An 18943-nucleotide genomic window follows, 5' to 3' on the forward strand; every position below is an offset into this window, starting at 1 on the left:
ATGAAACCACTGTAAACCAGAAGAAAACTCTCTTGTTTTGATTTGAAAAAGGGGAATTTATTAAGTTTTCAAGGTATGCAGGTATTGGGAAAAGGAAAAACAGTTCGTGTATAAGAGATACTAAAAGTAATTACTATAAGCACTTTTTGCATTAAATCTCTAAGGTATGTTGCACTGTCTACAAGTGGTGTTTCAAAGGGCAGAGAGCCTCGCGAGCATTGTTTGTTCGTAATTCACCCCCAAATCGTGTCATTTAGTATTCACCTGTCAATAAAGGGGAAACGGAAAAGCGAACTAGCTAAATAGTAGCATTGGTTAAATTGGAATTTTTACGAAATCCGGTGCATCTACTCGTACGTATGTGTATATTTATGTATATATATCCGACATCCTAACCTACCCAGCGGGTTGTCTAACTTGAGTAAAGAGTTTCCAGGGGTAAATGGGGGAAAAGAGACTTGCACATGGACGTTAACACTTAATCTTATATATATAGTTCGTGATTAGACTTTCTCACAACGGATGTTCTGGCCACGCTCCTCAGTTGGGAGGTTTAAATCTCTGGCAGCGTGCGAAGGCATTTGAGTAGGACCAAATGTACAATTCAGTAAAGCATATACGTTGTCTGTACTCTAGGGTGTATATATATATATGTTATTTATAGGTTGACCAAAACTTTTCTTAATCCTAAACGAAGTGACACCACTCTACTTGAACAGCCACCGCAGGATCAGGCTGAAGGTGAGCCCGATCAGGGCGTAGACGAGCGACTTGATCACCGTGGACTGAGAGACGCCGCCGCCCAGCAAGTGATGCGAATGCACGCTCACATTGCTCGGCGAGGGCGCGTACTGCATGCGCTCCAGGCGCTGGCTGATCTCGTTCAGCTGCCGGGTGTGCAGCTCCAGCACCCGGTTCACCTGGTCCACAGCCAGGGCGAGTCTGCAGGAGAATAAAATTCGAATTATTAATAAGAAGGGAAGCTATACGAGCTATATACAATAAAAACCAAAGAAGCTAAAATTTATTTCCTATTATTTTCCCATTAATTTTCCGATCGTTCCTATGGCAGCTATATGATATAGTCGTCCGAGATTTAAATATTTAATTCGAAATTCAGAAATATTTAAAAAATAATATTCCCAAGAGTAGAAGGTAATATTTCAAAAAACACCAAAGCTAGAATTTTGTTTAACTTTTTTCTCCGATCCTTCCTATGGGAGCTATAAGATATAGTTCCGACTTATATACTACCTGCAATAGAAAGAAGACTTTTGGGAAAGTTTCAAGCCGATAGCTTTTAGTTTGCGTAGAAACGGACAGACGGACGGACATGGCTAGATCGACTTTACTTTATGGGTTCGAAAACGGCTCCTTGCAAACTTCTGACTGAAACCATAATACCCTCTGCAAGGGTATAATAACTTTACTCCCAGGAGAAGCTCAATACTCACTGCTTAATGGCGCTGGAGGAGCTGCGCTTGACCGCCCCTTGCGGCGACTGGCTGGAGTCCGAGTTGGTGTCGCGCGGCGCCAGCACCAGGCTCTTGTTCTTGGCCTTGGGCACGGAGGAGCCGACGCTCGGACCGACCGCCGGCGATTGTCTTTGGGTGCGAGCCAAGGTCTCGATGGAGCTGCGCAGGGGATGGATCATCTCGGCGCCATGGACAATCGGCACCGACTTGTGCCGCGTCTGGGTGAGCACCTTGAACTGGCACTCGTACTGCCGGACATCGTTGCGCGAGTCCCAGGGCCGCAGATCGGCGTACTTGTACAGCCACTGGCCGTAGCTGTCCAGCTCGAAGAGATCGGGCATGTGGGTGGATTCGGTGCTGGCCCGCTCCTTGGCCTCCGCTCGCTGGCGCTCCTCCAGCACGGTCTTCTCCTCGGTGGCCGCCACCTGATCCTCGCGTGCAATGGCCTCGGAGACCTTTTGCCACAGGAGCTGCGATTCGTTGGGCTCCTGGGCGTCCAGCGGAACCAGGTGACGGGTGAGCCGCTTGGCACGCGTCTCGGCATCTACCTTGAATAGAAGCGTCTCCTCGCCCGTCTTGGAATCCTTCACTCGGCACTCCTTGTCCCAGTGCCCGTTGATGGTGGCCAGCGTCTCCTTGCCCAGCTTGATCTTGCCCACAACCACATTGGTGGCATCGGAGCCGCCGAGGAACGGCTTCAGCTTGAACTCCAGCTCCGTCCTGTAACCGGTGTTCTCGCACTCGATGTTTATCTTGCCGCCCAGCTCCATGGAGAGCGTGCCCATCAGGATGCCCTTGCAGTGGGCGTACGGCGTGGTCGCCGTGTAGCACTCACCGCGCGGCAGCAACGTCATCGTGGCGGCGCCCTCGAGCACCGCCGAAGTGCTGTTGCCGTAGAACTTCGATTTGGCCAGGATGGAGCAGGTGATGCTGAAGCCGTCCTCGCGGTTCGTCACATAGAACGCCGACACAGGCGGATGATGCGAGACCTGCTCGGCAATGTAGAAAGTCCGACTGCCGCTGGGATGCTGCCAGTAGCAACGGAATCGTTCGCCCAGTATCGGATTGTAGGGCTTCTTCAGACCCTTGGGCTTCTTGTAGAAGCTGGACAGGTACCATTGGACGACTAGCTTCATGCGCGTAAAGGCATCGTCCTCCTGCACGGCCCTAAGATCGAAAAAAGATTACTAATAAGTTGCGGAGGGAAAGGGTAGGTAAAACCCACTTGGAGAGCAAGTCCGCGTGGTAGTAAGAGTCGGATAGCTTGTCCAGGAATGATCGCGGCTCCAGGATAAACGTGGGCAGCACCACCTTGCTCAGATCCATCCCCGGTCGCACCTGCTTGACAATGCACCAAATTAGGCTCTTGTTCTCCTCTGCCAACTCCTCTACCTGCTCCCCTTGCTGGAAATGAATACAGCTTGGATTAGTTTCTTAATAATTAAATAGACTATAATCCCACCTCGCCAAACTCCTCCTCGGTGAAGGGCACATACGTGGTCTCCTCGCACTGCTGCAGATCGACAACATCATCCTGCGCCGGATCCGACTCCGATTCTGATTCCGGACCAGACATGACGGCATTGGGCGCTTCATTCTGGCTGTCCGCGTCCAGATCTGAAAAGACATCCAAACCGATGAGATAGGATTGTAAAATCAGTGATCTCATCACGGACATTTCTCTAGCAGCCTGAAATGCAGGCGATAATTATTCACTCGTCGCACGGGCACAAAAGCAGAATACAGTGATGGAGCTCTAGCGCTGGGATTGACCATATGTGGAAAGCAAATTGAAGAACAATATTGGGATACTGGCCCCCAATGCCAGGCGGTGAGCATACAAGACACGAATTTTGAACATTTAACTCCACTGCTACTATAATGTTAGATCATGACTAGCCGGCTGAAGGGGGGGAAACCAATTGGAAGAAATAAAAAAAATAAACCAATTTTAAAAGTGACATTTAAAAAAAATCCTATTACTGACTTCTTGTTGTTCAAAAACTTTTAACTGTCAAAAAATAGAATAATAAATATGTCAGTAAATTTCTCCAAGGTTATTATTCAAAAAGGGTAGATAGTATAAAAATCAAAATTGTCTATCTAAAAACTACCACATCATAATGACAAAATATGAAGCATTGAGAATTTTACCATTTAAAATAAAATAAATAAAATAAAAATCTTCCCCCCAAATGATTTTTAACTTACTAAAACGACAGCAAAGGAGGGTCGTTTTTACCCTTGACATTCAGACTTTAAAGTACTATCTTTTCTGATTCTTATTTTTCAAAAACTTTTAACTGTCAAATAAAACAGAAAAAGACCTAAACCAAAGATAGATTCTTCTTAAATTGTTTTTGGTAATTTCAGTAAATTTCTTCAAGGTTATTATTCAAAAATATTCTCATAAATATGTCATTAAAATCTATCACAATATAATCATAAAATAGGATAAATAAAAAATTATTTTTCCCTTTAAAATAAAATCCAAATAAAAATCCTATTTCAATATGATCTTCCCCCCCAAATGATTTTCAACTAACTAAAACGACAGCAAAGGAGGGGGCGTTTTCACCCTTGACATTCAGACGAAATCGCGGCATCATCAGGCAATCGGGCGGAGCGCTGACGGGCCGCAAACCAGCCTGGCTGTGATTATAGTCCTCGTCGTCATCCTCGCTGGAGCTGCTGTTGCACTGGGTGGCCCCCAGCGACATGGACTTGCTCATGGGGCTCAGGTGGCGACGCTTTCGCTGAACCATGCCCATGCCCAGGTTCTGCTCCACACTGGAGGCATCGCTAAACGAGGTCTTGCGCTGCTCCGACTGATGACCGAAGCGCGGCAGACGCTTGGTCCGCTCCCAGTTGCTAACGGCGCTGCTGTAGAGCTGCTGCAGCAGTGGAGTGGCTGCCCGCGAGGCGGACAGGCTGGTGTCGGAGCGCGAGGTCTCCGCCTCGGCCGCCGGCAGTCCCAGGAACTGCGCCCACTTACCGTGATCGTTGAAGTGCTTCTCGTAGTCCGCCTCCGACCATTGCGTCTCATGGGAGACGGGCAGCGGTTCGCCCACATAGCTGGACGAGGGAGCAGCTCCCGTGCTGCTATTGGAGCGCAGCAGGAGGGCCGAACATCTCAGGGACAGCTCCAAAGCGTCCATCCAGCATTTGCCGGCCGCCTGGCTGGGAGCCCGGAAGATCAGGTAAGCGGTTGGCAACGGCTGGACAACGGCACCTTGAAAGATAGTTCGATTAGTAAGGGCTTAAAACCAATAAAAGTATAAAATCCTTATAATATTGAAAACTTTTTAATGAATAACATATAATTAAGTATGTATTCTGTGTAAAGTTATTATAAAATTCATCATCGATAATGTTTTGTATATCACAATTAAATTACAGACCATTGAAGTACAAAATCTTAATAATATTGACTAACTTTTAATACTATATTCTGTGTAAAGTTATTATAAAGAAAAAAAATCATCTCGATAAGGTTTTGTATATCACAATTAAATTCTATGGATTTTATGTGAAATCGTTTTTTTTTAATATGATTTAAAGCCACATTTGATTGGTTAAACATTTTTTACAAAAACCTCAATGAAGTTTGGCCTAAATCTAATTTTAACTTAATAAATAAAATTTGTAACTTATCAAATATGGCTTTAAATCGTATATAAAAAAACGATTTCACCTAAAATTCGATGTTTAATGATATACCATTTATCTGTATATATAAATTAATATAAACCAAGTTTTAAACTTCATGATTTTAATAGATTACCTATGGTTTCCTTGTCAGGTCCTCGTGGCGCCCAAATGGACTGCTCCAGGGGATGGAAGAGCTTGAAGCAGAAGCCATCCTTTTTGCTGGGCCGCTCGATCACCTGGCAGGAGGTGAGCATCACCGTGCCCACCCAGTGGCTGCTCTTGGTCTTTTGGCTCTTGTAGATGAGCAGCAGGCCGGGTTTGAGGACACACCAAAGTTTCGTCCAGGACTTGAGGGTTCCCCGAACCTAAAAAGCATTTAAATGAAATTACTAAATTGTAAATTAATATTTATAATATTTCAAGCTCACCTTTAGCCAATCTGCCAGGACTATAACCGCAGGATCTTGCAGGGAATTCATCAGCTCACTGGCAACTCGCTTCTTCTCCCGCCTGTAGTTCTTCCTTTGGGCCTTGTAGGATTCCTTCCTGTTAAGTTTAGCGGCATCTGCAGCTGACTGTTGGTAAACAGATAAAATCAATTAAATAAAATAATAGAATAGAATATTAAAAATAATACTATCACTAAACCTTTTTCCCATTGCAGCAGTGAAAAATATTTATGTACTTAAAATACATTGCTTTATTTCGTAATAATTTCGCTGGTTTTTCGGTTAAATTTTGCCTGCGCTTACGTCAAATGTTCGGCCACAATTGCCCCCAGTAAGCTTTTAATTTTCTAAGGCGAAATCCGAAACGCATTGTTAATCTAATTAGCATTTATAATTTGCTTAGCTGCCGGATAAAAGTGAAAAATTTGTCACATTTATGCCGGAGAATGTGACACGTGGCGTGTTCCGGAACCCAGGGCCTATATTTATTACTTTTTATCACACAGTCGGCACATCGATTATAACTAAATTAGACAACGACGTAGCGTAGCGACACGACTCTTATCTGCGACCTCCCCCCATAAATAACCCAGATTTTCGTATACGTTTTAACAGTTCAAAATTAAAGTTATGTTAGTTTGGTGTGGGGATTACTTGCCTTATCTGCCACATTGCCATCCCGATTGTCTGAGGCCCAATTGGCGATTCCTGTAAGACGAAAGATCATAGTTCTGTTATCATGGGAGTGTTTGTGTGTGTTTGATGTTTATAGAGAACATGATGATTTGAATGCCGACAAGTATCCAATCGATCTAGCACTGAATTAGTAGATACTTTGTTGTTTTTGGAAACTTTTCCATCGCCTATTTACGATCCGAAAAACGAGACCAAACAAAAACACAACAAAGGGGGAAAAGCGCCAAAAGTACGAAACATAAAGAGAAGAAAACCGTCTCAAGGTGCGATGCTCGGAGGGTCGGCGGTTTATTTATTTTACAAATATGTTTTATTCTATTTCGCAAGATACAAACACGCACAAGAGAACGATTTTCTCTGGGTCTTGAGGTCTTGGGGTCTCGAGATCTCAAGATTTCTCGTACCGCCTCGACTGGCATTGTCAAGTATCTCGCACTTGCACTTTAAACATCGCCAAACGGCCGCTGCCCTCGTGTCTTTCGCATTCTTATTAATTATTTTTATTGCTCGGCTAAAAATAAAGGCCTCCGAAAAGAGCATGTCGCTTAATATTCAAAACCACACAGAAGTGGAGAAAAATTCCCTTCGAATTATGGGTGTTTAATAATTGTCACTTGCTTTGTAGGAGATTCATGACCGGGAGACAACCGCTTCTAACTGCGTTTTAAATACTTGTATTTCTATTTATTTTTGCATATTTTGTTGTGTTTCGCTCATTCACGTTTCACAGGGCGGCACTACATGGCGTATGCGTGATGCGAGAACCGATTCAGAGACGCCGACCTCTGCTAGGTTTATTTTATTTATTTATTTATATTTTTTTTTTTTTAATTTTCTGCCTGCCGCTTGTCCGCTGGCCGCTCGCCGACTGATTGAGATATATTGAGTCTGCCCCGAAACGCGCGCACAAAGCACAAAAACACAACAAAAGCACCAGCGGCAAATGACAAAAGCACCAGGGCAGCGACGCAGCAGAGGCCCAGCCGAGCCGACTACAACCATTATCTGGCTTTCGTCATATATTTTTGACAAAAATAAAAGATATAGAAATTATTTGCCAAGCGAAAATATCTAAACTGAGAGGATCATCTCTCTCGGTCGCTGCCTCTGCCGACGCCAGCAGAACGCCAGTACTCATGCGTAGATATATAGATACTTTGTGTGCTTTTGCTGCCCAGATAACGATATCAACGCTGACTGTGCTCTCTGAAAATCAAATATACGGACGGGAGAGCCGCAAACCTCTGTCGGCGATATCTATGGGGGGTTATTAGCAAGTCTAACTGATATATGATCTCACGCTAAAGACGTTTGAAAGTATTAGCCCCCCATTATATAGCGGAATCTGTGTGTTTCCTGACGATAAGATCATCATAACCTATCCCAATACGAAAAAATAAGAATCAAAACAAAATAAATTTGTAAAAATAGGAAAAATTCTGAAAAGTTATAAAACATTTATGGTTTTAATTAAGATAATATTCCTAGAGACATTATTTATTTTCTATGCCTAATGTTTAAACAAGGTTCTATTAACAACAAATGGATATGGCAAAGTCCGAGGAAGCACCTGCAAAATATATCATAATTATGTCACTCAGATAAGCCTCTTTGAGTACAACATTCAAAACCCTTTTAGGCCTGCCATAGATAGAAATTACTCGACACCTGTTGATGTTATGTGGGCCATGAAAAGAGGATCCCAAAATAAAAGCCAGGTGTGCAGAGTTGATATCTAACTATCGACTATTACTCATCACTGAAATCAGAACTTGTCTGTAAACCTTATCAGCCATGTGGAGCACTATAGATAGGGGAATATGTTGTGCCGTCTGGGGCGGTGATTAGTCATATTTGTAATAAATCCGGAACCTGGATGAGTCAACCGATTTCTCTAAAACCGTTGACCATTTTATTATTAGTAAACCGATTAGTGTGTTTCCCTATGTACATGTATATGGCCCAATTATGCCTTATCAAGGTGCAAAACTTTCGGGCTGTAAAACTCTGATGAATGTCATAACTCTGGTGATAAGATATGATTGCCATGGCAAGCATTTATCCAGGGTCCTCAGCCGAAAAACGGGCAGAAGTTGAGTGGCAGGGCACTTTAAGTATTATTAATAATACTCTCGCACCGAACAATCGCAAAATCGTTTGATAATAATGCGCCAAAAACAATAGCACAAAAGCGCAACAAAAGCTCTAAGCAAAAATAAAAGGCGAAATGCGTCACGCCAAAATTGGAACGCATGGCTGGGCTGTCAGGGGGTTTTTAGTGGGTGGGGTCTTGCCATATGGGAAACGCATACGAATGCGCCTTTAGCCAGGTTCTATTTGGTATGCGGGATCAGGTGATAAGCATGAACATTACGAAAATGCTGATTGTGTAACTGAGAGCATAGCAAAAACCCAAATTTCCAACCTCAAGATCGGTAAATTATGATTGCTTTTAGGATCGTGCCGATCGAGTAAGTAAAAATAATTTTTTTGTATTCTAGATGATAGATGCATAAGTGCTGCGGATGTTGTATAACCAAGTAATTGATCGTTTTTGACGATCTATAATTTTTGTATTTTGTGTGCGAATCAGGCGTTGAAAATAATTACTAACATGCGGATTGAATTTTTGAAAGCAAAGCTAAATAAAAATGGAATGATCTGATGATCAATGAAGATTTTGGGATCGTGCTGATCGAAAAGATCAAAGCAATTTCACCTCAGTGTATTGATATATAAGACGGTCATAACTCAAAGCCAAAAAAAATCAGTTGATGATGTTTAAATTTAGTTATGATGTTTTATGAGGAATAAATTATTGAAATTAACAATGTAAAATAGTTCTAAGTATGAATAAATTATAAAACAAATAAAACTTTAAATGTTTGGTGATGGTCTACTTTTGTTCAACTGTGCTGGAATTTTGATTTATTTTTTTTAGAACTTCACCTGGCGATGATGGCGCCGGACTGTTGCTCAAACTGTCCGTGGACGGAAGTTTGGTCATGAGGACTTTTAGCGAAGGTCGCCGTTTGAATTTGAAATCGAATACTGAGGAGCAGTTTGCAGCACACACATAAATACGGGGGAGAAAGAGAAAGCGAGCATATTGATATATATATATATATTTTATATAGGATTATGGGCTTATAGAGCTTAGGTCACTGGTTTAGACAGTTTTCGATATACGCACGACACATAGACACCGACAAATTGTACAAATAAAGTTTTTACCACAACATAACCAAAGACACAAAACAACTTAGGGATAGTCACACGAAACACACAGAATGACATACTTATTCTCGGACAAAAACAGCTAACTACACAGTGAAAAATCATTTGTAATTGGAAACAGAAAACCAAAACGTATAAGATTCGAACGAAAGGTATCTTTCATTTTAAAAGATTATATTTCTGTGTTTATCATTTGTTCATTTGTAGTTGATTTGAATACTTAATGAAAATAATAAAAAAAAATTTTAACTTTAAAAATTACTAAAGAACTATAAAAGCTCTTGAATTTTGATTGCAATATTCCCTTAATTTCAGTTTAATACAGCTTCGAGTGCGTAGCCCTTGACAGGACTAAGTCTTAAGCCACTTGATCCAATCAGGCGCAAGGAAGCTCCGGGCACATCCATTACCATTACGGCCTTAATTATGGCCGCTCATCAATTGTCTGCTATCGGACATGGGAGCTCAGCACGCAGCTGAAGCGCCAAGGAGGCGCCTGCCTGGCTGGTGGTAATTAAGATTGCTATTGCGATGGCGATGGCGATGCAGATGCGGATAGGATAGCGATGGCCGAGAGACAATAGTGTGCCCTGATTGATTTTAAGTAAAGCGCCAACGCCTTGCAGGCAATCAATTTACGCAATTAGAACACGCCTCCGCAGTCTCGAATAGTTCAGGGTTCAGCACCAAAGTCAAGCAAGTCCACATATTTGGTCTGCACAACGCGAAATTATACCATATATTTTAGAGATATTTCTGAGTTAGAGATTTTATATCTTTGTATATCTTTCATTTAAAAACCAATTTAAAAAATATGTTATTAAAGTAAAATATAATTTATTTAAATAAACGGGGCTAACAGCCATAACAAATAACATTTAAGATTTAAGTAAGTATGAATTTTTCCCAGTGTCCCTTTGTTCTGGCGGAAAATTACGGCCAGAACTTTAACCACTCTCCCCTTTGCGTGTGCCAGTTCAGTAAATTCCCGGCCAAAGGATGCCAGCTGATGCAAGACATTGCAGCGCAGAAAGTGCAATTTTGAGTTGCCCCCAGCTGGGCTTGGCCAAAAATGACGTCATATTTGGCCGCTGAAATGGCGCCGCTCTAAATGACCCCCAAAGTCTCTCCGACCCCGCCACGAAACACACACATACATATATTTTGTTGCTTCTTTTTTACGTAATCCAATTACAATTTAGTTGGCTTTCCGTTTGTGGGGGTCACTGGAGAAACACTTTATGGGATGCGGTTGGTGTCACCATATTTTATGGCCAATATAGAGACCTCAACTAGAAAATTCACTCAAGAAGTGGCGAGATCAATGGGGAGCTTACACAGAAAAACACTCAACTTCTACCCTTTGCCGTCCCAACCATTTTCTCTAATGTTTTATTTATTGGACGGTAATTTGCCCAAAAGCATGCTATAAAATATTCATCGAACAACAGACACACACCTTCAAACACTTTCAGAGCTCAACGCACACAATCAAGTGACTCGTTCAGTACCCAGCGGGAACATTCCTCTGGAAAATAACATATTTTCAAGAGGTTTCTCCATACAAGCGGAAGGGACAAAACCTCATTCACCCCTTACATTTCTTCCGTCTCTGGTTTCAAAATACACGGGGGTGACACAAAAAGTAAGGGGGAAATGAGGTTTCTATGTGGTTTTCCTAGGGAATTTACATTTTCCCTACACCGTCGCCTGCTGAAAGAAACAGGATTTCCAACACTTTCTGCAAAAAGGAACAGGATTTTCAGCACACAAAGAACCTCCTTCTCACTTTCCCGGTGGGTATGCAAATGCAGATGTAAATAGCATTAGTCGACTGAATTCCTCTAGTATACAGAGAAAAAAACATTGCATTAACTTTATACTATCATTTAAATATTTTTTTAATTTCGTAAGATATCCTTATCAAATATTAACGATAGCTTTGTAAATATTTTCATATGACAAAAAAAAAGAAATATTTTTCAGTATAAAATGCATCTCTCTTTTGCATTCTCCATCTCACTTTTGACCTTTTGGGGAGGGAAAGAATTTTCAGCGAAAACAAAAATAGAACACGGCCCATCGAGAAAGGGTGGTGAGAAAAGGGGTGGAGTCCACCGACTGACCCACCATCAACCCTTTTCGTCCTTCACAACGTCTCACTTAAAACTAGTGGACTTGTAAATATGGTGGTATAACTATTTAACGAAAACTTAATTCGCTTTTAATTTTTTAAAATCCCAAGAATTTCGGATCTAAGCTTTAAAATATAATTGTGATTATTTTAAAAAACATTTAAATCATATTTCCTAAAAATAGGGGTGAAACATTAGCGAATATATAAACATATTTATATTTCCAACAATTTCATATTGACACATAGAAACATGAATTTTGGTAATTTCCAAAAAAAAAATTTACTCAAATTTGTTTATTTATTTTCAAAAACAAGTCATACGATTTCCTAGAATACTGACTAGCCCATAAATTAAGGCATCATACAAAATGTCATGCATCGATTTTTCTTGTATTTATTTTGTACGCAATTTCCCTTTTGCACCTATGAACATTTCCGAATGCCGCAGAAACCAGAAGGAGGACAGTTGAATGGGGGCGGTGGGTGTGGATGTGTTTACCTATTTGCCAGGTGTAAGCTATTCGGCACATTTATGACATGCAGTTTTTCGCATAGATTTCCATGCGGGCAATGTTTATTCGCACCCACTGTTTCAACCGCCCCGGGGCCTCAAAAATAAACAGCAAAAGACGAGACGACTACAATGGTAATTATAAAGTCGCATTCGGATGGAAAGTGAGTAAGAGTGTGAGTGCTTGTGTCAGCTAATTGCGTATATATACGATATAGGGTGCAGTAGGGTGGACCTTATTGATATGCGGAGTCTAAGATACCCACTAAAAATTATATTATTAGTCAAAAAAAATAAGATAAAATAAACATTTTTTATAATGACTCTTTCTTTATTGGAACCTTAAATTTTCATAGATTCAACTCATAAACGTCCACCCTAATTAACACCTGTTCATATATGCATGAAGATAGTGTTCAGTTATGGATATATATCTGGACTATAAAGTAATACAGCATGCGAATAAAACTTTAATGACAGTTGCACGCTATAAAGCAAACAATAAACAACAGCAACAAACCACAATGACATCAAAGCAAATGGTGCGTGTGCAAAATCCCGTAGACCAACGTTGGTTACCAGGTAACCCCCCCCCCGACAATCCTGAGCGCCAACTAACCGCTTACTCACGTCCCAGTTCGACAAAAGCAAAAGTCAAAAGCTAATCGATAAAGCGCATAAAATATGGAATCAGAAACACAAACTTTTGTTTGCTGAGACTCTCAGCCTGAGAGCAATTAAACTTACTAACAGCTGGTAAAGTTATTGAGAAAATGAATACATTTCTTTATATAATATTTAAGGAATCTCTTAATCTAACGTAGATATTTTAAGATTTTAAGTACTTGAAACCGAAACTGTAAGAAACTAAAAGTTGACTTGAATTATTGTTTAATTTAACAGCAGAAAAATGATCTCATCTCTGAGCGAGTAAACTCAATTAAAAAACTTTATATCGACTGTCAGAGGAACGTCGCATATGGTCTTTTGTGATTTATATACAGAAGCCAAAAATAAAAGAAACGGCAATGAGAGAATGTTTTAATTATATCTTAATTTTTAGAACATCTTACAAAGGCTAAAAGAATGTGATGTCATTTTAGAGGATTAATAAGGAAATTACTTGGAAAGTTAACTTGAGGAAGTCGACCAATAACCGAAAAAGTAAACAATAGTGACTCAATTTCTTTTAATAGAATGATTTATAAAAAAATAAATATGAAATTTTGTTTTAATTTCCCTATAAATGTAAAGGAATGCGGGTTAGTGGTGTTTAATAAGCCACACAAAGAACTTAATTACGCTGTTAATTGATATGAACTGGCAGATGAACATCGGGGGTATCTATTGTCATGGAACCAGCTGTAAACACAGGGGAAGTGACAGACCTTCACCGTGGGTTTCCGCACAGGTGCAAATGGCAAGCGCCAGTTAACAAAATTGACAGTCACCAGGCCCACTCTGAAAATATCCGGACCAACAAGTAGCCTAGCAACCAGAAAGCAAAACCAAACCAAACTGACAAAAGAGTCGGACAACTGGTATGTAAATCAATTAACACCAGCGGCTGAATCTCGCTTGGATGAATGGGCCCGCAGAGCGGAAGCGCGCTAAATGACGAACAAAAAGCCGAGTGTTAAGCGATAACGTGGCCCCTGGGATAGATGGATGGAGTGGAATTACGGATGGAATGGGGTTGGGAGTGGGGGTACGGCTTTACGGATTAGCCGGCACTCGACTCTGACTGATGAGTGAGCTGGAATTTTGAAATGTGAGCAGCAGCAAAATCAAAACAAGCAAAGCACACAGCATACGGAAATGAAAATATAAAAGTCGGAAATCTAGACGGAATCATTCCAGAACTCGTGTATAATACAAATGCGGTCAAAACAAGAGCTCTGAGAAGTCTTTATCGGAATGCTTTATCTTGGGTTTTCTTAACTCGATTATTTAATGATTTTTTTATGTTTCTATTCTGAAATTTGGAAGACTAATCAATTTATTGATTGCTTTTACAGTTGATAGATGTTTAAATAAGATAAGAAGCTGTAAAAATGCCAGCTTTATTATGCCTAGATTATATGACAAATTGATTATTTTGTAGATCTAGGCAGAATGTGCAAAAATAATGTAGATATATCGATTAATTCAAGCACTTGAGATTAGGTTTTTCACTTCTAGGTTTAAAATTAGTATGGGGAAAGTTCGCCTGGCTAATCAGCACAATGTACTCAATTTATGAATGGCTTCTTTTGTGCTATTTTTTTGACCGCAATTGTGTGAGAGTGTGTGTGTGTTTTCGTGATAATCGATATTGCATTAGATTCGATTGCGACTGATCGAATCGAGCAGAGTGATAGTGAGAGAGGGACAGAGCGAGTGTAAGTGACATTGAGAGGAGAGAGATGACAACACAGAGAGAGGGGGGCGGGTTAAAAGGGGGTCAAACTCACCTGTCGACTGACGCAATCCGGCGCTATTCGGCGGCGTGATGCTGATTCCACTGACGCTGCTGGCGGCACCAACACTAACGCCCAGCGATTGATTCGATGCGCCCATGGAGAGGCCAGAGGGGGTGACAGAACCGCCGCCGCCTCCTCCACCCCCCGCTGCGGAGGGCAGGGGCGCCTGCAGCTGCAGCAGGTGACTGCCGGTGGGCACACTGCTCGACTGCGGCTGCTGTTGCGGCGTTCCGGGCATCGAGTGGGAGTGCGGGGTGGAGGGGTGGGTCAGCGTATCGCCACCCCCACCCCCGCCCGGCTGTTTGGCACTGTTTATCCGAATGGGGGTGCTGCTGGCCCCCCCGCCACTAATGGCAGGGGCGGCGCCGGCAACGGGGGTAACCGACGATGAGTTGGACGCATTATTAACGGGCGTGCTGGGCGTTGCGGGTTGCATTGCGTTTAAATCGCTTAATTATTTGGATCCCTAAATTAACTCTTATTAGTTCTTCACTTTATATATTCGTTAACCCCGGTTATTTTTTTTTTTTTTTTTTTGCTATCAATCAGCAGGCATTGCTCCAATTGTCGTTCTCACAAATACACGCACACACTCCCCCACTCAAACACTCTCACCGACACACACACTCTCACATACAGGGCCGGACGCAGGGCCAATTATTGATTTTGTTTTAGCCGCTCAAGAGTTTTAACCCCCTCACGTTCTTTTTTTTTGCACTAGAATTTTGTGTTATTTTTTTTCAGATGTCTTTTTGATTTTGCCTAAAAGTATTAAAGTTTAATTTTTAATTAGATTCTGATAAGTAAGAAGCGTGCTTCTTAGCTCAAGTGGTCAGTTGGTCGAAGTGGAAAGACGGCCACGTAACACGCTCTTTAAATCTCTTTTTTTTTGTATTTTTTGGTACCAATTAGTGGCAAAAAGAAAGGCGCTTCTACTAGCAATAGTACTAATACTAATACCAATGCTAGTACAATTCTAACACGCACCAGCAAACAAACAAACACACACACACACGTTTGTCACACACTTTTTCGATTTTCGTTTTGTTTTTGGTTTTTCCTTCGCGGCTCTCTTTCGTTCTTTCTCTCTCCCACGGTCCGGTGTCGTTGGCGATTCGCGTTCAAATGAAACTGAAGCTGCAATTCGTAGTCGCCCGTATTCCAAAAAGCTAAACTTGTTTCTTTTCGCTTTCGTATGAGCTCATCCAGCGCCAACAACAACCACCGCGGCAGCGACGTCACCAGCCCCCAACCACCTTGCCGCCCAGTCGCCCACCGAACAGGCGGCGAGTATTATTTTCATGACGCGTCCAAGACGCTGGAAAGTGGATGTGTGTAAAAGCGAAACAAGCTTTTATTTATTTTTTTTATTTGGGAAGGCTCACAGAGCTGCCAACTCTTCTTTTAGACCAGTGTGGAGTTGCCAACTCTCTTCCTAGACCGGTAACTGTAAATGTTAACTTAATGCTTAACACTGACATAACAGTGCTTGCTTTTTACTGTGAACTGTGTTTACATGAGCTTTTGGAGCATATCACGAATGATTTGAACAGCAACGAAAAATGGGGCGCGCGCTGGTTTTCTTGTTTCGTCGGTAAATGTGGTGAATTTACAATTCTCCAACATTACTATCTCAACTAACAAAGGTGATCATTAAAGTTACAAAGCTGGGTATCATATAAAGTTGACGCTAAGCCATATTAAATAAGTATTTTTTTAAGTCAAAGCAAGCTAATTATAATGTAAATTAGAATTGGATTTAATTTACTTTCAATTGTTTAATCTAGGTTAATCACTGAGCAAGTATTTAGTCATGGGGGAATTCGTTTTATACTATTAAGATGAATAAAATATTATTGTATTCAGTCAATCAAACCAAACGACCGGAGCGGATCACTTACCCACTATATCTAATGTTAAAAGCTTTTAATATGTTGTATTATTGGCTGTAATTTTGTTTATAGATTCAGAATCCTCATTTCACACTTCCACATTCACACTTTCACATATGTTTTGATTGAATTTCAAAAGATTTTTCAACATGGAGGCTATATGGCAACACTGATTTTCACTGACTTACATTAACTTACTTGTGGAAGAAACCTTTAAAAAGTCCGGGACGTCTGATATTTTAGCCGATTTAATAGCAGACTTAGGATAAAACCCTTACACGGCCAAGATCCAAAACGGAAAGGCCGAATAGTCGGTATGAGCAAGGCTTGTTTATCGAAAAATTGTAGGACCAGAGTTACTCAGGAAACTTAATCGAACGCGTCTTTTCAGTGTTGTAAAGACGAAAATGATTTGAATTTTGATCGGCCGCTTTAAAACCTGGCTGCAATTTTGAATTTTTGCGGGAATTTTAAATTGGGGGTGAGAAATTTTGAATGGGGAGTCTGATTTCAAATGGTTAATAAATGAAATAAATTAATTAAAAAATAATTTTAAATTATAAATTTATTAACCTAAAACAATAAAGTTATATAAAGCTATATAGCTACTAAAGCTACTTTATTTGAATTCATTTTTTTAATTTCATTTTCAGCTAAGCTTTCCACTATGTATATATGTTTGTTTTACTACTTGGTTCAAAGTTGCAATCTAATATTACTCGATACACTCTTTCTACTTATACATCATTCGAATAGCGCAGAAGAACTTGTAAGACACATTCATGAACTGGAAAGTGAAAAAAAACTATAATTTAATTGTACAAACTACAAATTCTGGAGACTTGCAGCGCTCATGGTCTCCATGGACACATCCAGAAATACAGTGGCCTTCAGGCAGACGGGCTTTTGGGCTCGCATCGCCATTAAAAGTAACATTTTCCGGAATCGAGCATCGGACTCGAACCAATTCATTTCGTAGACAGCAAAGCTAACGTTATTACTCTGAAAATACATATCCCTTTAGTTAATTTGAAATTTCAATAACAGATACTTATCAGACCGCTTTAATTAGCATCTGGCTAAAGAAGCAGATGAGGTAGATCTCCACAAGAGCCGAAAGTATGATCAACACCTGTCTTCCGATATACTTCAAACTAAAGCCGATGGTCAACTGAAAGCCCACATTGCAAACGAGCAGCGAGGAGTTGATAAAGTTCAGCAACAACGGAACTCCAAAGACATCGTTCATAACGTTCGTGAGTCTGTGGGAGATTATTACCCACGGATTATATATAAAACAAGAGAGAACGCTATAGTCGGGTTGGTGTTTCGACTATCTAATACCCGTCACTCAGCTAAAGGGAGTGCGAGGGAGATAGATATATAAACAATTTTGATTGCGTATAACTTTTTAATGAATTGTCCGATTTTAAAAATGTCTTCTACATTTCGATAGGTATAAATATACACAACAAAATTGCATTTATACTTCTCGGAAATCTTCAAAGATGTGGGCGCAGGACACATTTTAAAATCGTTTCTCTACGTTTACTCTACGAGTAACGGGTATAATTATAAGTCTATAACTTACTCCAGCACTTGATTGTGGTAGGCGATCAGGGATCTCAACTCCTTCAAATCCTCTTCAGCTCCACTGGCATTGCGATGGTCTCGATTTCGATTCCGATTCCGAACTTTGAATTCCCTGAGAGTCCTGGCCAATCTATCGAAATGCATGATGACCTGGATGACGGCGGCGAACATCATAAGATCGGCGGATATATAGCCGCAGGTGCAAGTGTAAGAGGCAATGGACTGAAGCAAATAGGTCGGCCAGAATCTCCAGCTGCCTCGCCAATTCCAAGGGGCCATTGGTACAAAGGGCAGGGTTAACTCGGCATTCGGCGAATGAAGCCACCATCTTTGGATGACGTACTGTGCCATTGCGGACATGCTGTTGGTAGTTACCATAGCCGTTAGAAGAGACGCAAAACCCTTTGAGATAAGGTTGCAAAACTTTAGATAGTGCCTCACAGCATACTGTTCATGCTCCTTTTCGATGGGCGGTGGAAATAGCAACTTCATATGCCGCACCAGGCTGCTCAGTTTTCCCTTTTGCAACTGAACAACTATTATTTTCAGGACGCCCACGTTGCCGAAAGTGATATAACCGACCACCATGGAAAGCTTGAGAAAATCCGCATTGGGTCCCATTGAGTTTACAACAAACACCATCATTGAAACCCACACAAAGCCAAGGTTGATTATGTGGAACACAAGGTACAACTGGAATCCGATGCTGGGCTTCTGTTCCGATTCGTAGGGATCCACGCCCATAGAATAAAAGAAAATCGTAGTCAGCCTCAGAAAGTCCTCGACGACGGGAAAAACTTTATCCGGCTTCGCGACGGTTCCGTACTTTCCAGTAAGAAT

General features: G+C 41.2%; 2 protein-coding genes across 12 annotated transcripts; both read right to left on the reverse strand.

Annotated features, from left to right (window-relative positions):
• Positions 1 to 32: 32 nt before the first annotated feature.
• Orp8 (Oxysterol-binding protein-related protein 8) lies at positions 33 to 15844 on the reverse strand. Of its 11 annotated transcripts, none has more exons than XM_070217969.1 (11): positions 15647 to 15844; positions 14610 to 15084; positions 9221 to 9322; positions 6230 to 6283; positions 5555 to 5697; positions 5260 to 5491; positions 4471 to 4707; positions 2938 to 3092; positions 2701 to 2879; positions 1455 to 2642; positions 33 to 942 (listed from the first exon to the last, which is right to left on the reverse strand). In XM_070217969.1, the coding sequence occupies exons 2-11, from the start codon at positions 15052 to 15054 to the stop codon at positions 708 to 710; spliced, it is 2970 nt and encodes a 989-aa protein (XP_070074070.1). In that variant the 5' UTR covers positions 15055 to 15084; positions 15647 to 15844; the 3' UTR covers positions 33 to 707. The 11 variants fall into 11 exon arrangements, with proteins under 11 accessions (XP_070074070.1, XP_070074069.1, XP_070074068.1 ...); XM_070217968.1 differs by having other exon boundaries at positions 14610 to 15380; XM_070217967.1 differs by having other exon boundaries at positions 14610 to 15380; positions 15606 to 15844.
• A 1407-nt stretch (positions 15845 to 17251) lies between these two features.
• On the reverse strand, positions 17252 to 18660 carry LOC108062704 (odorant receptor 67a-like). The gene is made up of 3 exons (XM_017149483.3): positions 18102 to 18660; positions 17571 to 17772; positions 17252 to 17512 (listed from the first exon to the last, which is right to left on the reverse strand). Exons 1-3 carry the CDS (start codon positions 18593 to 18595, stop codon positions 17336 to 17338), a joined length of 873 nt encoding a protein of 290 aa, XP_017004972.3. The 5' UTR covers positions 18596 to 18660; the 3' UTR covers positions 17252 to 17335.
• Between the last annotated feature and the right edge of the window lie 283 nt (positions 18661 to 18943).

This window comes from Drosophila takahashii, chromosome 3R (assembly GCF_030179915.1).
Source record: "Drosophila takahashii strain IR98-3 E-12201 chromosome 3R, DtakHiC1v2, whole genome shotgun sequence".
NCBI lineage: Eukaryota > Metazoa > Arthropoda > Insecta > Diptera > Drosophilidae > Drosophila > Drosophila takahashii.